Raw genomic sequence first — 21,155 nt, forward strand, 5'->3', positions numbered from 1 at the left:
GGTTTCTAGCAATATGTGTCAGAAGTTTAATAAACCAAAGGTCAAGGTTGATATTTCTAGACTTATAACTAAAATATCATGAGAAATTGCCATTTTTCAAGCTTTACACTGGGGTACACACACTGGATGTAAACAAAATAGATCATTCTATCAACCAAAGTGTTTCATTCTAGAAAAGATATTTGAAAATACACAGCCAATATTTGCTTTTTCAAGCCAATTCCAGTCTTGCAGTTATTCCACTTTTAGATATAAGCTTAGCCATCAAGCATAGATGCCTGAACATTTTTTTAAATTGCCTCAAATAGCCTTGTGTTTGTTGGCTTTTGGTAATATAATACAAAATCTTTATGAGTAGCCACAAGATTTAAAAAAAATACCACTTTAGGTAGACTCAATGCTTATCTGTGTTACATTTAATATATACTTAATATGATCCATTACAATATTATTCTACTTTATTATTTTAAAAGTCAATTATGACACCTTTGTAATAATGTCAAAAATATAAATAATTCCTAAGTTTAATATAATGAAGAAATACACAAATTATTAGAATTATACATTAACTCCCAATAGCCACATCCAAGTGGGGTCTGTGTGGGTATGTGTGTGTGTGTGTGTGACAGAGAGAGAGAATTGTTTATTTGGGTTACTTGATTTTAAAGTTTTGTTTCCAAATATTTTTATTTTACTATTTTAATAGTTCCTCCCATCCAACACTTAGCTCAACTGCTTTTGACCTATGTGAATGTGTTTCTGATGTCTGTCAGTCAATACAAAAGCATAATTTCATTAAAATATATATGCTCAGGACTGAGAGAACATTATAAAATGAAGTTTGGCTAAAGTTCAACAGGGCATCAAATGGCACTGGCAATAATTTTCTTAAACAGATGGTGTAAAATCTTGCTAACACAATAGTGTGTGCTTAACACAGGAACAATATCAGAAACAGATGTAGTCCAAGTGACCAAAGTACCAAACAGAAACAATAAACATGGGATATACATTAAAAAACGATGCCCTTGCCAACCGAGGGAAAAAATTTGAAAATGGTTGTCAAATAAGAAATGCTACTGATATTTTTCCAGAGTAAACTTGACATACAAATATTTTACATTTTTCATTCTTTTATGTATTGCATTAAACTTCTATGAGGGTGGTCAAAATTAATGATATAATTATTAATACATGTTAAAAGAAACTAATCACAGGAAAAGGAAACAAGTCCTTGATTTAACCTAAGTAATTCAGAGGATCTAAGGCCTTCTATCCATCATTTGGAACGGAAAGCATTCTCAGCCCAGAAGAATCTCACAAGCGCGCCAGTAGACAGACAGACACACACACACACACAGACACACACACACACACACACACACACACACTCCTTTTAAAGGGGCTATATACTCGTGCGTGGTCAGTTACATATACACCACAGTATTAAAAGTTCTAAGGACCAAGGGCTATGGCTGGTTCAGGAACTAAAGCCAAGTAGAAGAAACTCGAATCCCTGGGGAAGCCCTCTCAGAGGCTGAAACCGCAGCCCTCGGGGTGATGCTCAGGCCCAAGGCCCCTAGCGCCTGGCCCTCCAGCTCTACTGCCTGCCCGCGGAGACGCCGCGCCCGAGCAAGGCAAGCTGCGACGCTACTCCAAAACGACAGCAGCCTCCCCCGGCCGTACAGCTCCCTCCAGCCTTTCTTCCAGACTCGGGCAGCCGGACCCCGTCCACCTCAAGGGACAGCTCACGCACATGTCTGTTCTGGCCTAGTCAGACCTTGCCCCCATGGCCTTGTGGTTGTTGCTGGCTTCGGTTTTGGTTTTTCCTATTTTCTCAGCGTCCTGTGGGGTGTTCGGATGTGCACTGAGGGAGCTTTTGATGTGCTGCGCAAGAATTACCTACCTATGGGCTTTGAGTCTCCTCCAGGCTCTCCTTCTCAGGAAAGAAAGGTCTTATCCTCTGGAAGACCGATCTGATTCCAGGGGAAGAATGTTACCCGTGTGAAACACAAACCTCTGCCCTGGGGTTGCCCACGGAAAAGGACGCGAGGAGGGCGGCGGTCAAACCCACCTGGGCGACGCGACGAGCCTGACTCAGGGCCCGGCCTGAGGTAGACGTCCAGGCACTAGGAGCCGCGGCCACCCACACTGACTTTGGATTAGTGATGAGGAAGGGTAGGGGAGAGGATCACACAGAGCCTTCCACCTGCTTTCTCAAGAGAGCTTGTTTGCGGGAGGCCGCTCTCGTCGCCCTGCCTGGCGCCCAAACGCCTCAGCGCCTCCCGGAGTGCACCGCGCGGTGGGGACGCTCCCGGCCTGCACCGGGGCTGGAGATCGGAGCCCTGAAAGCCGTGCGGATCTGCGTGGCTCCAGGGCGTTTCTCTCGAGGTTGCTTCCGAAGGCAGGCGCCAGCCCAGGCCGCCCAGGCCTCCAGCAACAAGAAAGGGCTTCAACTCCCAAGGGACGCGCCCTGCGGGCCTCCGCCTGGCTTCGGACTTTGGGGGGTTACCAAGGAAATGCAACAATATTTATGACCTGCAGGCGATGAGAAAGTGTTCGCCCAACACGCGATCCATCTCCCTCCCTTGGCTGATTGCCATCCTGGAGCCCATCCCCGCCCCCATCCCAGACCTAGGCTCCACGCGTGCCTAAGTTCATTTCCACCTAACTCAGTGCGCAGCGCGCTCAGGTCCCTCCTAAGCTTCCCCCCAGTCCCACCATCCCCAAGGTCTCCTAAGAGAATTCTCACTTCTATTATAATACTTCAGAAGACTGAGAGGAGCCATACAGCCAACCTGCGAAGCCACAAAATATTCTTTACATGTAGCACAATGGTTAAGACCTTGTAATGAGTTTAGGTTCAGCCTCTGTCGCCAGTGTGTCGTGAGAATGAGAATGACCTTCAAGTTCCCCGTCTGTGAGTCAAACATAATAATAACTACTTCACAGAAGATTGTGAAGAATACATATGACAACATATGTAAAAGCCGGGCAAAGCTAAACAATACACGGTACTTCTTATAAAAGGATGCAAATTCATCTCTAAAAATAGAAAGACTTTTTAGGAAAAAAGTTATCTCAGCCTGGGGGGAAGGGTGGTTTAAAGAAGCAGGGATTCTGGCTTAGTTTACTGCCTACTTCTTTTCTGCATCCTGACCTTTAAAAGACAGATTTACATGGATTAATCCACGTTGGTTTTTTTTAGTTTTGTTGTTGGTTTTTTTTTTAATGCAAGAGGTTCCTCACTACACACAATATCTGGAAAATTACTGAAGCAGGGCGGAAGTATTCTGAAGGAGAGGAGGAGAAAGAAACCTTGAAAAGGCATCTTATGTTTAAAATCTTCAGAAGAAACTGTTGCCTATTTCTTCCCAAAACTTTGAGATGCAAAAGCAATGATGATGCAAACTGTAAAGAGCTTGGCCAAGTCAAGGTGTTATTACTGAAAGTTAGCACAGCCTAAAGACATCCTTTAAAATTAATAATGATAAACACCTGTAGGAGGCCCGCCTGAGGAAAGTGGCGGGGAGGGAGTGCATTAGAGGGAAAGAAGAGGGATCAAGCACTTCTAAAACAGATTTTGCCGTGTTTCTAAGCCTATAGCAACTATAGCTGAGTTTGCAAATCCTCTTTGTGTGTCTGCCAAGAAGACACACCAAGTCTTAAGAATAAAGCCCTAGTGCTTTCTCCCTTAGTGCTGAGTAATTTCAATACCACAAGCACTGGTGAATCCATTCCAGGTTGCATGACCTCTTCCAGCCCTTTTTCAGGACTTTGGAATGCCGGCCAAGTCCTGGACAAGGACCTGTTCCTGTTTGGATGGACTGTGACTGGGGAGAGACTAGGCCCAGCTGCCGAGGCACCCAGGGCACAGGACTGACCTGCTACAGAGTGGGACCTGTAGTACTCAAGAACTAAAACTCCATCTACAGCCCTCATGTCTCCTCCGTGTTGTGTTCTTCCTCCTTTTGGTGGACTGTAAACAAAGGTGTATCTCCTTTCCAGGCCAGAGAGGACAGCGTGCAGCAGCACCTGGCTCCAAATGACCTCAGTTCCTATTCTGACTGTCCACGTCGGGTCCCCTTTTTACCCCGAAGCAAGCCAAAACCTACATCAATGTCTTGCCAACACGCACAGCATTTCCAAGTGGGCACCCAGAGTCCGTCAATGGAGGCTTGCCCCAGGCTTCTCTGATCCAACACGTTCCTACTAGCACCCCCTGCCCCCAGCCTCATGTATAAACAGAGGCTCTGACCCAGTTGGTGTCTTTGGCACCCAGAGTAGGTTTCCCAATTTAATTGCAAATGCTGAGGTCTGAAGGACTCGCAGGAGGGAAGAACACAAATGAACCATGATGCCTGAGGATCCCTTGGAAGTTATAAGCTTATAAGCCTTTGTTATAAGACAAAATAGCAAAGTAATTAAAAATCGGCCCTCCATGTAGGGTGTCTGGATTTGAATTCTGACCTGGTTTTGTAAAATATGGCCTTGGGCAAATTAAAGAAGTGGGGTTGTATGCCACAACATAAGTGGGGCATTTGACAAATAATAAGCCACTTGCTAATTATAATGTCAGAATTTCCATGCCCTTTCTTACCTAGCTCTTCAAGGGATTGAAAGATGCAGGAGCTGGGCAAGAAGGCCAATGCAAAGAAGTAGGAAGCACTAGAACTAAGAAAGCAGAGAAAGGCATGAAACCCCCTGTGCCTGCCAGCATATACTTTCTCTCATTCAGAAAGCAAATTTTTATTGTGCGGTGCCAGGCACTGAACTAGTTTTCAAAGAGTTGTTGGATGCGTCTGGGGTGCTCCTAGAGCTGCAGGAAGAGCTGCAGGGGTCAACTTTATTCACGTGTGTATCCAAAAAACTATTGCTAAAGACTTCTCCTGAGTGGTTACTGAATGAGCAAGTGGTCACTTGCACAAACTGAGGCACGCAGCGCAGCCTCTGCTACTGTACACATTAACAGGAGTTTCAGTCAAGGCCAAAAAAGAAAGTTCCAGAAGTGGGCGCATGCCTTTGGACCACAGTCTGTATGGAGATCGAGTCGTTGTCTATTCAATCCAGATTCTGATCCACTTGCTGATAATTAGACATCAGATTATGTAATCTGCAAGGAAAAGGAGAGAGGAAGATTTTATCGCCGATTTAAATGTTCTCCTTTTTCTCCTTTGTGGCGGTTTTATTGACACTTCAATTCATTCAATGCTGTTTAACCTCTGCCCAGCAAGAGTAGGGGTGGGAAGGGGGAGCTCTTCCCTACAGTACCCCAGACGCCCCCCAGCTGCTCAGCAGAAGTAGGCAGAAGCAAGAGACTAGCGGCTAGAGGCTGGACCACTTGTGCTGGAGTAGCAACCCACGTCCACAGTTCTATAACAAACTGTCATAAATCCATTTACTGAAAGTGTGTCCATTTCTGAACTCACTGTCAAGAGGACAAACACCGCAAAGGAGTTAAAAGTCAGGCATTCACGTCAGACGTCTGAGTTTGAATCTGCCCTGCTTGGTGAAATATGGCCTTGGACAAATTAAGGAAGTAGGGTTGTGCCACAATGTCAGTGGGGCATTTGACAAATAATAAGCAACAGCTATGATTACTGCCATTTTCACAATATTCAGAAGGTTGTGCAAACTGACAGAAGGGTGCCAAGCATTTTTAAATGCATGTGATTAACTCTTAAATAAACCAGCAATAAAGGAGATGAAAAAGTTGTTCATTGTGTGTCCTTGGGCCTAGTTGGCATGATAGAGGTGACTCCAGGCAGCTGCACTATTCTCTGGAGCCTCTGCAACCCAGGGAGGTGCATCTAGCCTTGGTGACCATCTGAACCCCTAGAAATGGGCAACTTGCTGAAGAACATTAATCTACTCTTCACTGGGGAAATTGTGCCTATGGTGGCTCCTCTACATCCAGACCTCTCTAGGGAGGAGAAGGAGGATGTTGTAAGAGAAAGATTATATTAATTGAGAACCTCCTGTGTAGATGAACAGTTAATTCAACATTGTGATTTTTATGACAATTTCCAAGTGATGTCATCTTCATTTTACAAATGCAAAAGCTGAAGTGTTAAAAAGTTAAATTGCTCAAAATTCCATTACAGATTTGACTAACTTCAAACCTGTGCTCTTACTATAATACCATGTTGCCTAGCTCTTAAATCTTGAACTCGCATGAAGGAAGACAAGCAGGAAAGGAAGAAGGGAGAAAAGGAGGAGAGGAAAGAAAGGAAGAAAACTTTACCACAGTTACAAGAACCAGTCTCCTGTAGCAGAAATCCATATAGCAGTTATTTACGTTTTTTAAAATTCATGGCTCAAGATTCTTGGGCCAACTTTTTTGTAAAAGCATAGTTTTATGAGTTACGTCGGAGGTGGATGTGTTGCTGGGGAGAACCTTAGACACCAAAGTTGTGGCAGGATGGCACAGTCTTGTGTGGGGCTCAATCACACTGGCTAACAATCTGAGCTGAGAGTTTCCTTATCAAAATCTCATCCAAGCCTGAGAATAGGAGGCTCACACAGCCCCACTTCTCCCTCTCACCCCATTCCCAGAACCAAGAAATACCATCTGGCGCCTGCGTTTTTGCACTTAAAGTTTGGCTTTCCTGCCACACTGACCGAGTTGAGCTTTCAGAGATCCTTGGGAAAGCGGGAAAACGGGGATGCGGAAGGGGAGCAGAAGTCTATGGGGTCTGGGTTTCATCCTCCTTCTTGATCTGCGAACTCCAGGTTATATCTGCCCGGTTTGCCAAGGACTTGTAGGGGAAACACGGTATAGGAAGGCGATAGAGAGTTGAATTTTTTTTTTTTCTCTCTCTCTCTCTGTTTCTCCACCTTGAACTTTGGTTTTTACAGAGTTATGCGGGCAGAGTTCTGTAGAAACAGGTTAGAATCAAGTTTCCATTGGTCTTCATTTGTTTATCATTCTAAATGGTAAAATGCATATAAAACCAGCAGCTCCAAACCACAGGCGTGCTTAAGGCGCGATTGTCGGCTTGGAAATGTCACAATGAATAATAGTGTAATGGACTTTTACGTTTCGCGCCATAAAGTCGGGAAGCTTTCCAGGCTGCCTTGCTTCATTTTGGGCTCCATGTGGCTCCTAATTTTTTCCTCTCCCATCCTCTCTCTTATCAAACTGGAAAAGTTTCCCCTATTCCTTCTGTACCGGCCCGGAGAGCTTATTGGCGCTCTAGCTGGGCTAGCGCACTTGCTGAAAAGAAACACCGGGTCACTCATACAGACTCGAGCGCAGAACTTGGCTTTCTATTATTGGTTCTCCAGAACCGCTCGAGACAACTGGCCCCAACTGGCGCATCAGACTGCAGTGAGGGATGCCGCGGGGCGAGTGGCGAAGGCCGGGTCTCTATGCCAGTAGATTGAATTCTCTCGTGTCCCGCGAGAAACAGGCTTGCCCAGCTGGGAAGCCCATCAAACCTCAGTCTTGGCCCACAGTTGGGGAAAAAACAGTGGGTCCCAGATGGAGGTCCTTGCCCGCTTTTGGCGACCTCACTGGCGTGAACAAACGCGCCGCTTTCTTACCCTCAGAAACTGTAGGTGGCAAGGTCTATAAAGGAGTCTGGGACCATTAAGTCCCAAGGTGAGCGCGTTTCCAGCTCTGCCATCTCTCAGGATTTATGCAGATTCTGAGCAGCGCAAGTTTTTGGGAAGAACCTCTAGACGCAAACTCCTAAATTCTTTTTCCAGATTAATATTTCTAATGGTTACACGGGATGGGCAAAAATCCAAAGACACCATCTCCTAACCCTGAACCAAGTGTGACATCCGCAGTTTCAGAGTGGTTTTCACCTTCAGGGATCGAAGGAGTCGCCACCAGAATTCTGCCAGAATCTGCACCTTCTTTTGGTGGTGAAGGTCTCCCCCTCCTCCACTGCCTTCTACAGTCCTCTATCGGACTGTACCCTTGGCGCTGGTGCCCTTGAGGTGGACGGCGAGGGCCGCGGGCCTGAGAAAGATCCGGTCCGCAATAGCAGAGCGCTAGTACTGCGCCTGCAGGCCCGGGAGTCCTGGATGCACCTCCTTTGACCACGTTTTCTCCCAGCCTCCAGCTGTGCCTCGCGCCGGTCTCCACAAGTCTGACCCAGGCGAGTCTCTAGAAGGCGGGCGGGAGGAGCCTGAGCAGGCGTAGTTTCGGGGATCCGAGATTCCGGAGATTGCCTGAGCACCGCGGAACCTCCAGGTTAAGTTCTCTCAAACGTGTGGTTACTCACCGCGAGGACCTCAGAGGCAAAGGGTTCAATACTCAAGTTGGTGGGGACTTTCTCTATTTAAAGTTATAATTTGCTAATTCGGATCTATTGCTTTCAAATATCGAGTTCCAGAGACCTCTGGCAATGCAGGCTTAATTTCATCCCACTGATGAAGGATCTTTATAAACGGCGCCTGCAGTGCGAGCTGAGTGTGAAAATATCAGTTTTATGCCTTTTGATAAGAATTACCGAGGTGGAAGGCTTATTAGACGATTACAAATTTCGCAGCTGCTCGCAGCCCAATTAGGCAGCTCTTCGGGTGAGTGGAAGCTGTGGGGGTCAGGGAGGGTTGGTGTTTCCCCCTCTCCAGCCCCGGACCTCCAATCAAGGCCTGGCTCCTTGGGATCTAGACCCCTTCCCTTCCCCCATTGGTTTTTAGGGAGATATACTCTAGGCTTCCCTTGAGCAGGAGAGGCACAGCCTGGGACAGGATGCACTCCGAAGTCTCTCACGCTGTCTTTCCCCTGGGCTTGCAAAAAGCCCTGTAGTCCGCCGGTGTTGGTAGACACCTTGGGTGGGCCTGCGGTCTCTGATTTTCAAATTTTCAATTTAGTGGGTAGGAATTGTCAGGACGCAGACGATTCCTTTCCCACCTGCGGACACACAAGATGATTTTTTTTTATCAGAGTCTTCGTTCAAAATCGGAATCCATTGGAGTTTCAGCTAAAAACCCTCATTACCAAGACCAAACAAACAACTAAAAAACTCTTCTGATTTGTAGCCCAAGCATCCCTGTAAAGTAGCAAGATAACTTTTCCTTTGCCCCAGCCAAGGACGAGCATGGGTAAGAGGTGTGACGCCAGCTCCAAGGAACAGGGCCACCATGAAGAGGCTATATCTCCGTGTGCCCACCCCTGACAAAAGGTCAGAAGGTCTTTGGACCCCTGACTGACAGGACAATCAGCCCTGGGATTCATAGCAAACACATTCCCCTCCTCTTGCACACTCGACCCCCTAGCCAAGGGCTTATACCGCCGGAGACGAAGAAATTGACTCACCGCCCAGAGGCTTACAGCACAAGGCTGGGTGCGCGCAGCTGCACCGCGGGACCAGTCAGCATCCCTCAGGGCGCCTGCAGTAAAGCGAGGCCAGACCAATCTTTCAGGTCTTCTGCTCCTGTCTGACGACCCAAAAGCCTCTAAAAATGAATCATTTTCTCCACTTATGCAGCGATAGAAGCTCTTAGATCAAGATTAGTATTTTGAAAATCTGATTGAGAGCCGCCTGATTAGGCGAGGGTGGGTGGAAAGACCGCATAAATGCCCGCACCCCCGCCCTGCTTCCCCAACACAGCTCTGGCGCTCTCTGAATCTCCAAATGACCCTCTTGATAAATTCTCCTCGATAGTAGCCAGGCAGTACCCCAGATTCACTTTAAACCCTAACACACACACACACACACACACACACACACACACACACACACACACAGAGTAATTAAATATCCAAACTAGACCTTTATGTTTAATTCCACTTTCAACGAAATCCTGCTCTATACACGACCTGATGGCGCCAATGTTCTGCACGACTCTGACTTTCCATTCGGAAGAGCGGTCTCCAGAAGGATGCTATTTCTCGAAAATGCCTTATGTGAATTTCCCCACCACCCTCAACACCGATTTTTGCACTTGATGAAAAACACAAGTCTTTCTGGTTCCCACGCACAAGTTAGCTTTTTGAAAAGTCAGTCCACTCCAATCTTTCAATTTTCTAAGAGGGCACAGATTAATTATAGCGTCCTCCACCATTCGCTCAGTAAATTTAAACGAGGTCTCCCAGAGAGGACCGGGAGGAGGATGGCTAATATTAACTTGTGCGCAGCTGCGCGAAAACAAAAACAATGGCGATAGGAAAATACTCTGAAGACTCTAGTGTTTATGGGAGAAAAATGCAATGGAGGAAAAACTAAATTTGCACTGGTAACTCGGTCCCAGACTCTTACACAGGCTCACTTCAACACAGGAAATTCTACTTGTCTCCTCCGCTAGCCGGCTACTGACCGATCTGGGGTCTGGGCAAGATCCTTTCGATCTTTCTCTTCTAGACAAATGAGGCAAGGAGATAAGATATGTGTGTATGTGTGTTAGCGTGTGTGTGTTACATATATATTTCCAACTAATTAAACAAAATCCTATGATTTTGTTAAAGGCGTCTAAGATATAGACTCCTAGATCTTGTTAGTTTCAGAAGTTTATTTTTTTAGAATGAAAAAAATCATTTAAAAATATTTTAACCACTTATACACTAAATAATGAAATAAAGCTTATGCTGTCAAGAGTCTATTTAAACAAGCACACCTTCCAATCTTAATCAAAATTACGGTACCCTGAGTACCTCCCTCCGCCGCTCCCCCACCCGCAGTCAGAACTTGAGGCAGCAGAAGACTGACGCTAGGGCTTAAATTTTGTCTAGGAGATGAAAGAGCAATACTCATTAGCAACATACTTTTGTCTTTCTTGTAGCCTTGATTTCAAATCTAGTCGCAAATCATAAGCCTTTGTGTTGCTCAGATGTTCCTTCTTTATCTTAATGAGAAAACTTTTCGCAAAGGGAGCGCGGACTGCTAGGTAAGTCAGCCCCTAGACCGCCAGGAGCGGTGGCGTTCCTCGGCTAGACCGGAGAGCTGTGGGTTTCAAGAGAATGACTAAAACGTTCAAGTCACCCAGACCTCCACTTCCCCTTCTGCTTGCTGCAGAAAGAGATGTAACCTGAATCTTTGTTTAGGTTTTGGTTGGGGAGCGAGAATTTAAAAGTCATGGCAAATGCAGGCAGCAGATTTTTTTTTAAGTCAAGCTAACAGGCCATCCCCAATTTTTTTTTCTTTAGTACTAAACCTGAAGTCAGTTGGCGTGTCCTGATAAAGATCTTAACATGTAGAGAAGGCGGGTTTTTCTTAAAGAGGTGAGGCTATTTCTCCAGGAAAAGACTTTCCCCTACACGCCCCCTCCCTTTATGTTAGGTTCCACCCTCTGGAAAACAAAACTTTTTTTTTTTTCTTTTCCTGGAGGGACAGAGCTCCCTGAAGTTGGGAAAGGAATTTTAAGAACGGTTCATCAGAAAGTGGTCAGACCACAGCGGCCTCTTTGGACGAAGACACATTGGTAGCATTATCTTTCTTCGCATCAGCTTTTATTAGTGCATCGGGGCGGGGGAGGAGGGAGATCGACAGACAAGGACAGCCTCTGACCCTCTGGAGTTGGTATGTGATAAGCAGCCCTAGCAGTGCCATGTATTGGAAGAGCGATCAGATGTTTGTGTGTAAACTAGAAGAAAAGGACGTGCCGGAGCTGGCAGTTCCCCCTGAGAAGGTGAGCGAGCCGACGCCTGGCCAAACCAGCTGAATCTCAGTGTCCATGAAACTCGAGTTGTTTGGGCTCCTAAACGAGGTTCAGAAACTACCTATAACGGCCGCATCTTCAGACCTGGCAATTTTTTTTATTACGTAGTAGCGTTAGTCAGTAATCATTTGCCCCCCTCCCCAAAAGCTCACTTAACCTGAGACATGGCGACTGTAATTTGGGAGATGAAGCCTTGAGCCTAAGGCGCTCTCAGGTCCATGTGAGTCGTGCTTTTGTTCTATTTGCTGTGGTGATCGTGGCGGTCCGGGAGAGTGGGTCGGGAGGACCGGGCGGCTGTCGGGTGGAACCGGAGAGCTGACTCCTTTCGCTCGGCTGCCCGGGAACATTAGCAAGCCGTGAAGCGCACCTCCCGCTGCGGAGCTCCAGAAAGGCCTCCCGGATCCCAGGGCTGGCCGGGAGAGGCATTTTACCTAAAATGCCAAAAGAAAACCGCAGGGCACAAAACGAGTCACGCGGTTTGTCTGAGTATATTGGGGAACCTGACAAGCTCTCACCTCACTCTGGAGGCACTACCTGTGGGTGTCTGGTGCTTTTAAGTTTGAAATCATCTGCAGCCTGTCTGAGGGCCTCAGCAGGACCCGCGCAGGGCGCCCCTGACTTTCTCTTTGCTCCAAAGTCGGTTGGGAACACCCGGCGAACACGGAGCTATTCTGCTTAAACGCCCTTTGTGTGTGAAGACGCGGCCTCAGTGCAGCCACGCTGGGTCCACCGTAGGGAGCGCACCCCAGAAAGGGAGGGTCTCGCCAGAGGGTCCGTGAGGCCCCCAGGTTGGTATCTTGCCTGGTGCTTCCAGAGGAAGGGAAGAAGGGAGGCGAAGAGTCAGAAAAGTAGAAGTGTGAGCTGTTCGAGTTCAGGGGACCCAGCCGCCCCCGAGCTAGCGTTTTTGGAAACGAAAGCGGTCTAAGCCGACAGACGCTGCGTTTTGGTTTAAGAACAAAACTCCAGCAAAGACTTGGAAACACTTGAATAACGCGCGTTGTTTCTTTAAAACATTTTGACCGAGGTTGGGTGAGTTCTTTTAATGGCACAAATTGAATTCAGCTGGATATTTTCCATTATTCGACCCGCTTTTTGCGCTGGTTAAAAATAATCCTTTAGTAGCTCAAATGTTGACTTACTGAGCCATAAGTGGCAATTTACACCTTAAAGAAGCGAGTGTAAATCACTCGCGACTCTAATTGCTGTAAGTTTACGAAAGAGCTGCTGGCTCGGTTTAATCTGAAGCATTTTCATTCAAATTGTCATCGGAACAAACACCAGGCTTCTTAAATCCCGCTGTAATTAGCTTTCAAGTATCCTATTAAACCTCTTCACCTTTCGGGCTATCCTATTCAAAAAGCCCCCTTTTAAAAATATATATGTGTCTTGCTCTTTTAATTGAGGTTATTAAAGAAATCAAGTTTCTTCCCCCACCCCCTCCTCAATCCTCTTTTCTTCTCTCCCACTCCACCTCCTCCCGCCCCGCACCCCCTTTAGCCCGGTGTTCCCCGCTCCGCGATGATTGACGTCTGGAAAGAAAGCGCTTTGTGCGGGGATGATTGTTACTAACTTGTTATCCCCGGCGCGGGGGCGGGGAACCGACGAGCCGGGGTGAGCGCCAGGGACCCGGAGCCCGGGGAGCGCCGCAGCGTGCGGGGCGAGTCACTGGAGCTCGGGTGGCGGCCGCCAGCGGCCGGCGCGGGAGGCTGCGCGCCAGGCCGCCCGCGGCGCCCGGGCTCTGGCGCCGTGACGGCTGCACACGCTGCCCCGCGCGCTGAAGGCCTTCATTAGCTCGCTCCCCGCGCGGAGGCTGGGGCGCGCGGCACGCTCGGAACTTTTGATCTGTTTTTCCATACTTTCTCCCTCTCCTATCCCGCAGTGCCAGGAGCTCATGTCGGAGGAGTGCGGGCGGACTACAGCCCTGGAGGCCGGGAGGACTCGGAAAGGCGCCGGGGAAGAGGGACTGGTGAGTGCAGAGGGGCTCTGCTGCCGGCAAGACTGGCCCTGGGGAGGTCGCGCAGGACTAGGGGCCTCGGTCCCCGCGCTCCTTCCACGGCGCAGCTGGCCCCTCAGGGAGCGGACTGAGGACGCAGGACGGAGGACGGAGGACGGGGCGGGGCGAGGCGGGGTGGGGTGGAGTGGGGTGGGAAGCTTACTTGGCCCGCGAGGAGGGCAGGGCCGCAAGACTCCCGGGGTCCGAAGAGGTCAGGGGTCGGCAGACCCGGCGGGTGCGTGGCCAGAGCTTGGACTCGGGGAAGAGGGCGAGAATCGTAACCTCAAGAAGCTGGGGGTGGGGTGGCCAGGGGGGGCCAGGAAGGGAAGGGAGGGGAGGCTGTGGAGGTGCCCCTTTGGGTAGGTGGGTTGCGAAGGGGAGGAGGGGTCTAGAACCTCCTGCGCCTGGCGGCTTCCTGCAGGTGAGCCCCGAGGGAGCGGGGGACGAGGACTCTTGCTCCTCCTCGGCCCAACTGTCCCCGTCGTCCTCGCCCCAGTCCATGGCCTCGGGCTCCGGCTGCCCCCCTGGCAAGTGTGTGTGCAACAGTTGCGGCCTGGAGATCGTGGACAAATACCTTCTCAAGGTACGACAGGCCTCGGGCGCGAGGCCCAAGGGGTGCGGGGGTAGTGGGAGCTCTGAGAAAAGAGAAACGTTCCTCCCACCAACTTTTCCGTTCAAGTTCTGGATGGAGGTTGTAGGCTTTCACGGAAAATCAGACCAGTTTAGGGCAACTCATCCAGTGGGATAAAGTGAGAAGAAACCCCAGACTCTTCCTTGTCCTTGCAAAACAGCTTATGTGTGACACGTCCTGGTCTGGACGCGCCGGATGCGTGTGGATGCGCTGGAGTCAGCTACCCACTTGTAGTGGAAGGGAAGTGGAAAAGCCCTTGTCCATTCTGAGACAGAAACCTGCTTTTCTTTACCCAGCCCCGGATCATTCCTTTCTTAAACATCTTTGTTCCCTCTAAACTGACTGTGGTCTCTCCACCCCAGTAACGCCCACGCCCATGCCTGCTTAGAAGAATTTTACGACGGTATGTATTAACTGATTCCCGTTTGCAGTGTCTCTTTTAGTGAGAGTCACTGTAAAGTAGCTTAAAGGGTCTTTTATGGACAAATTTTAAAAATATAGTCCCATGTTTTTTACAGTTACCTGAGGCTTTTACAAAGTAAACGTTTATAGGAGCATTTAAATAAAAACCATTTCAATACCTTCCTCTTATTAAAGTTTAATACTTTTAGGGCACTCAAATGCTGTTTTTATGTACTCTCCAGTGCTTGGGGAAAAAATGGAAATTGATGTAAAGTTAGACACATACAACCTGGGAAGAAATGTTTCAAAGTGGTGGTTTGAGAGCTGATTGTCTTAATTTGTTTTACTTTTCTCTTAAAATATTGTGGGGGAATTTTGGAATAGAAATTTTGGCAAGCCACAGTTATCCACCTTAGTGCAGACAGGATCATGGTCCCATGTGTCTTAATCGGAATATCATAGGGTTTCAACTTAAATAACTTTTTAAAACCACTATTTAAAATAATTGTCTCTCCTACACTGAATTAGTAGCAAACCAGTTCACTTTCTATTCTCTCCCCACCCGGCTTAGGTTTCCAAAAGGATTAATTATGGAGAGTATGTGTTCAACAATCGTGTTAGTGGGTGTCTTTAAATTTCTACCTCAACATACAAAGCTGCTTAGTCTGTAAAATGGGAGTACTACCCTATAGATAAAACCTAGAGAAAATACCAAAAGAAGTTTTGGTTAAAAAAAAAAATGAATTTAGTCATTTAAAAATGACTAAATTCATCTGCCTTGGTGGTTGATTCTTAAAGCTTGCAAATTAACATTGGCTTTCTCTTTAAATCTGCATTCTTAAGATTCCACTTTCAATGTTGCTAAAACTGAGCCTTTGGATATTGCAAAATCATCTTTTGGGTTAAAACTAGCTTCTTATTTTTAATGAGCCCTCTCAATAATTAGTGTAATCTGTAAGAATGTTTTTAAGTAGATCTATGAAGATTCTAACTCTTCACAGCAGAGAAGACATAGAAGGGTTATGATGAAGTGACATTTAACACACCCTCTGAAATAGTAGTTTCTAGTGTTAATCTTGTATATATTTATATATATTTGTATTGCATAAAAATCCAACTTAGTGAGTTAAATAAAGCTTTCCTTTGTAATAGGGCAGGAGTCCTCTCAATGAAGTCTTCCATGTACAGTGTTATTCTATCACATCTTGTATTCTTTAGTGTGTAAGTTCTAACTAAAGTTTGATACTATATGATTAACAAAAACTGAATTATTAACTATTTTTCCATTTTGAGTACTTCCTGCAGATAAGTTTGAGTTTAACTTGAGTCACTGATTTTTTTTAAAAAAAAGTTAGACCTAGTATAGAAATATTATTTGAAGGTGTAACTAATATAGAAAAACATCATCTTGTGAGGCAAGTAAAATGGAGTTAGAATAGAAAAGTATGACAGGAATTGGATGCATCTATTGCCTCGTATGATAGATACTTCAGTACTCTGTCCTTCAGGTGTTTTCTCTGGCTTGGTTATGTGTTTAGACATATACAGATTAGATCAATAGTAGGTTTACTGTCTCCAGAATCTCCTCTCTTCACCTTAGTTTACTCCCTGGCAAAGAACTGGAAGATAAAGGGACATTTTAGGAGGAAAGTAAACTTTGAGAAAAGGTGGCAACCAGATCTGGCTTTAGGAGGGAGTAAGAGAGGGGCCATGGCTCTTGCCCTAAAGCCTTGCTTTAAAAACAAAACTAAAACAAAATCCTGGGTAAGATTGAAATACAGAAAGCCCTAAACAGTGGAATTCTAAAGGAAGCCTGTTTTCCTAAACTTTATACTGGTTGGTCCCATTTTAGAAAAAAAATGTAAGGAAATGACTTCTTCCAAGACAGTATTCAGCATTGTTAACATTATTTATTCCAGTTTCCTTGGATTTCTTTCTTATTTTAAATACTGTCTATAGTGAGCATGTAAGTTCTAAGTTCTTGTAAAGAAAGACCAAAACTTTTTAAATGTCATCAAAATGAGACTCTCATTAATGCTTTGGAAAGAGACACAAAACTGTAATTAGAAGTCAGTAAAACTTTCGGCTTTGAAGCACCTTTTATAAATCACAGAAAAACGTTGGACAGTAGTTCTAATTTGATAAAATCATTGGATACATAGTCTTTATTATGAAATAGTCATGCAAAAGTCATATCTCACAGTTATTTGCTTTCCTATTTTAATCATTGGATCCATTTTTAGGGTGTAATTGGTGTTTTTATATGTTACTGTTCTTTTACATGAAATTTAATTAAGCATAAATCAAGTTCTTATGTCCACTTAACAAGAGCAAACTTTGGGAGCCTGCATTGCATGCAGGCCAGTTCTATCTAATACACATCTTCATACTCCATGGCTAAAGTTGTAGTGCTTCTGATATGATGGCAACAGTTTAAAGTCAGAGTAATTATGACGTATTCCCTGAATTAATAATATTTCTTATTATTATTTAGAAATTATAAAATACTGGCCTTATTAAACACCATCTTATGTTTTACTACTTGAAGTGGAAGTGAAAAACAATGTGTGGGTGCTTTTTTAGAACCACTCATGATTAGATTGATTTTTTTCTCCTGTAGCAAAATTAGTAAGCAGTTTTACCAATATACTTTACTACCTACTTCTATTGTTTCTGTACAGCTGTTTAATGTTAGAAGAAAGCCAGGGCTTCTGCTACATCAACATTTCAATTTATCTTAGCAATTTCTGTCTTGTAAGGGTAACTATCTTACAAAGCTACTTTTTCACTTTCTTTATTGCTGTTTAGTGGATATATACTTTATAATGGTTTAGCCAAAAAGTAGGTTGAGTAGTATGTGTTTTGTCCTCTTTAACTACGAGGTTTTATGGTGGGAAGAACTTGGTAAAATATATGTAAGACTTTAAACTGACCAAAATGTTGCCTGTGTTCATGAAGTTTCCATTTAAGAAAGAAAGAAAAAGCAACCTGAATTCTTCAAAGGAATAAAAAATTATATATAAACACAAAATGTGGCATATATTTTAGTATAATTTTTTGGTCGAGATCTAAAAGAGAATATATTCTGATGCATGTTTACAAAAATGACATCTTTGGGATGAAAACATTCAGAGCATGTGTTAATATATTCGGGGCCAGTTTTTCAAATTGCCCAATACACAAAGCCAATGAATACTTTTCTTAAATATGGTATTACAGTGGCTTCTCCTCCCTTCGCAGGTGAATGACCTATGCTGGCATGTCCGGTGTCTCTCCTGCAGTGTTTGCAGAACCTCCCTAGGAAGGCACACCAGCTGCTATATTAAAGACAAAGACATTTTCTGCAAACTTGATTATTTCAGGTATGCTATGAAGCTTTTTCTTAGTAGATGCTTCAAGAAATTATTATGCAAAGAGACTTCTGTAATAGGCTTTTTCTTGTTCAGTTTTATTTAATGAAGCCCAGTTTTTCTTATTTAATAGATTTCAAAATGAGGGTGCCTTCATGTTTGAGGTATAATTTGTATTAAATAAATATGCTTACCCTTTTTAGGAATTCAGTAGACAAAAGTTAATTTTAAATAGTATTTCCACTTTGGGGAGTGAAAGTTTGAGGCATTACAAACAGGGAAACTTTTTTTTGCTGTGCCTAGTTATGAAGTATGAAATACAAGATGACTTATGACAAAGCCTTTGTTTGGTGGGAATGGTTAGATGAAATAAAACCATTATGGGGGAGAAAAATCAAGGTTTTGTTACGCTTTTACCCATTTACCATAGAATGATCCCTAGTTATATACCCATAAAATTCTAAGGGTTTGGATACCATGATAAACCATGTTATTCGGAAGAATTGACCATTCTGGTGTCATAAATACACCAAATCTAATTCCGCCTATAACTATTTCTTTTCTCCGATCTTCAGTTTCTGAAATTATATTTAGATGAGATATAACATTTTCTCTGTGTGATCTCTTTATAGTTTAAATATAAGGTTTCTTCCAAGATATAATTCTGTATGAACAGCTGTCTAGAAATTAATTCTCAAGAATGACTTTTAAAAATTACAACATTTTTTCTTTATTTACTTTTCTAAATGAAGAAAAAGATGTTCATTGTGAAATGGGAAAATTAATACTATATAATGAAGTTTATAATACTACATATGTTTATACTACATTTCAAAAAATAATTTCAAGGAGTTCAGTGATTAATTTGAATAAAAATTGCTAGGTAATTTAAAGTAATTTATGAAACCCAGAGTCTTTTATAAAATCATAGAATTTTATAATTACCAAAAGAGTATATTTCTCAGCAGGTTTATTCTTCATTACTTTGATGATGGTAATAATTCGCTTCCTCTTTCACTTGGGATAGGCTAATCTTAATTTTTTGTAGTAACTTTTAAAGCCCTTGGAAAGGTTTGGTTTGAAAGATTGGACAAGTGGAAGTCTAGTTCTTTAGGATTTTTTAACTCCTTGCTTCATGTTGTATTATATTCCAAAATTAATCTTCAGGATTCTGTTTTTCAGAGTAACTAAAAAAACTGGTGATATAGCTTTAAAGATGTATCTATCAATAAATAGACATTGACTAATCTAGTGTGATTTGGGCATGTCAGGCCATGACTGTAATTGTGATAGGAGACATGACAAAGAGGGTCCAGTCACTCAGGCTATAAGAAAAAAAAAAAAGAAATATTTACATATAGCTTTGTCATTTTAAGGTTGACCTGCATTTAGTGTCCATTTAGGACTCTGAAAATTTAGATAATATTTCCTTCCTCCTCTGGATAGCAATACGATGGCTTTTTCACCAAAGGAAAAATTTCTGACTTTTCCTTTCTCACCCACCAAGGTGAAGAATTTCAGTTCTGTACATTCTTTGATAATTTCAACGTTAAATTTTTACATGTTTTAACATCCTAAAAATGATGTTTAAATCATTTTCTAATCATTTTAACTTGGTTTTAAGAAGTCATTATATATATCTTCAGTTTTTCACTATAAATATCTTCAGCATAATTTTGCACTTTTAGATTTTCAGTCTGGATAATATGTGTGTTTATCTTAAGTAAATTTATAAATGGAATGATATTTGATACAACAAAAAGGATTTTAAAACTCATTTTAAAAGAAAACCTCGATCTTCTTTATAGGAACAGAGAGAAGGTCTTATTTATATAAACAAGTTTGAGTTGTGACTCTATCTCAACTTGATTGCTTACCATATTGACTTTTAGAAAAAATATAATTGATTCTTGTTTCATTTTCAAAATATTTAAATACTTAGGTTATTTCAATGTGGCAACATAATGTGCTAGTTTAATACTCAACTGGTGAATATCTCACCAGGCATTAAAATCTTTACCTTCTACACCTCTATTTAATGTAGAAGGTATGGAACTCGCTGCTCTCGATGTGGGAGACACATCCACTCTACTGATTGGGTCCGGAGAGCCAAGGGGAATGTCTATCACTTGGCGTGCTTCGCCTGCTTTTCCTGCAAAAGGCAACTTTCCACAGGAGAGGAGTTTGCTTTGGTGGAAGAGAAAGTCCTCTGCAGAGTGCATTATGATTGCATGCTGGATAATTTAAAAAGAGAAGTAGAAAATGGTAAATATGTACTTAAATACTTTTGAGTCTTTTGAGACAATGAATACAAAAATAAAATAATTTTTCCTAAGGTCACTTAATGCATTATTTTGTACAATGTATAATTGTAGTAAAACTTACTAAGGAGTCTACCATTCTTGATGGTCTCTATTTGTTTGTTTATAAGGAAAGCCACAGTATATGTATAAGTTTTGTGCCATATTCTTAGGCAGCAGCTTTGAGTTAGGGTTTTGCTTTTCTTTTTGTAAATAATTGTTTTCCTGTATTTGCTGGGCCTTAGATACGTACTTCTAACTTTTTGAACTTTTCACTAAATATACAAGCCTGTAAATGGAATATTTTTTTGTGTAGTATATCTGTAGTACATTTTAAAACTTAAGGGGTTTTACAATCTAACAAAACATATACAATTACACAAGCCCAGAGATATAAGAAACCTGTTACTGCAAGATGGGTGTACCCATTTGAAGTACCAACATGTATAGTATGTTTTTTAAATACAGGTAATGGGATTAGCGTGGAAGGCGCCCTCCTCACAGAGCAAGATGTTAACCATCCAAAACCAGCAAAAAGAGCTCGGACCAGCTTTACAGCAGATCAGCTTCAGGTAAGCATAACAATGAAATTTTGATTTTTGAAGCCCCCTACCCCAAAAAAGGCAATCTCCATGCTGCCTAAAAACTTTTTTATGTTTTCTAAAAAAAATTAGCCTGTATCTTTTATGAAAACTAATTTGGTGAATATATGAAAACATATTTATTGCCCAAAAATGTTTGTCAGTATTTCTAGCATCATAATATGATATGAAATAGTCATTCAAGCTTTGCTTCCCTGGGGTCTATTGGTATCAACATCAAAGTGGAAACAAAATGTTTTGTTCTGACTTCCTGATAACATCATTCTG

The 21,155-nt window shown here is 43.5% G+C and overlaps 1 protein-coding gene across 3 annotated transcripts in view; it reads left to right on the forward strand.

The window, feature by feature from the left end:
- Positions 1–7,640: 7,640 nt before the first annotated feature.
- LHX8 (LIM homeobox 8) overlaps positions 7,641–21,155 on the forward strand; it is a 35,722-nt gene continuing 22,207 nt past the window's right edge. The window contains exons 1-6 of one of the 3 annotated variants that reach the window (XM_012442466.1): positions 7,641–7,658; positions 13,490–13,576; positions 14,025–14,186; positions 17,877–17,998; positions 20,031–20,251; positions 20,755–20,858. In XM_012442466.1, the coding sequence (XP_012297889.1) occupies positions 7,641–7,658; positions 13,490–13,576; positions 14,025–14,186; positions 17,877–17,998; positions 20,031–20,251; positions 20,755–20,858 (714 nt within the window). Of the gene's footprint in view, positions 7,659–11,285; positions 11,831–13,489; positions 13,577–14,024; positions 14,187–17,876; positions 17,999–20,030; positions 20,252–20,754; positions 20,859–21,155 lie in introns of those variants that run through there. The other 2 variants (XM_012442467.2, XM_012442465.1) reach the window with 2 other exon arrangements.

The sequence above is a fragment of the Aotus nancymaae genome, unplaced genomic scaffold (assembly GCF_030222135.1).
Source record: "Aotus nancymaae isolate 86718 unplaced genomic scaffold, 86718_ANA_hifiasm-v0.15.2.pri h1tg000007l, whole genome shotgun sequence".
Taxonomy (NCBI): Eukaryota; Metazoa; Chordata; class Mammalia; order Primates; family Aotidae; genus Aotus; species Aotus nancymaae.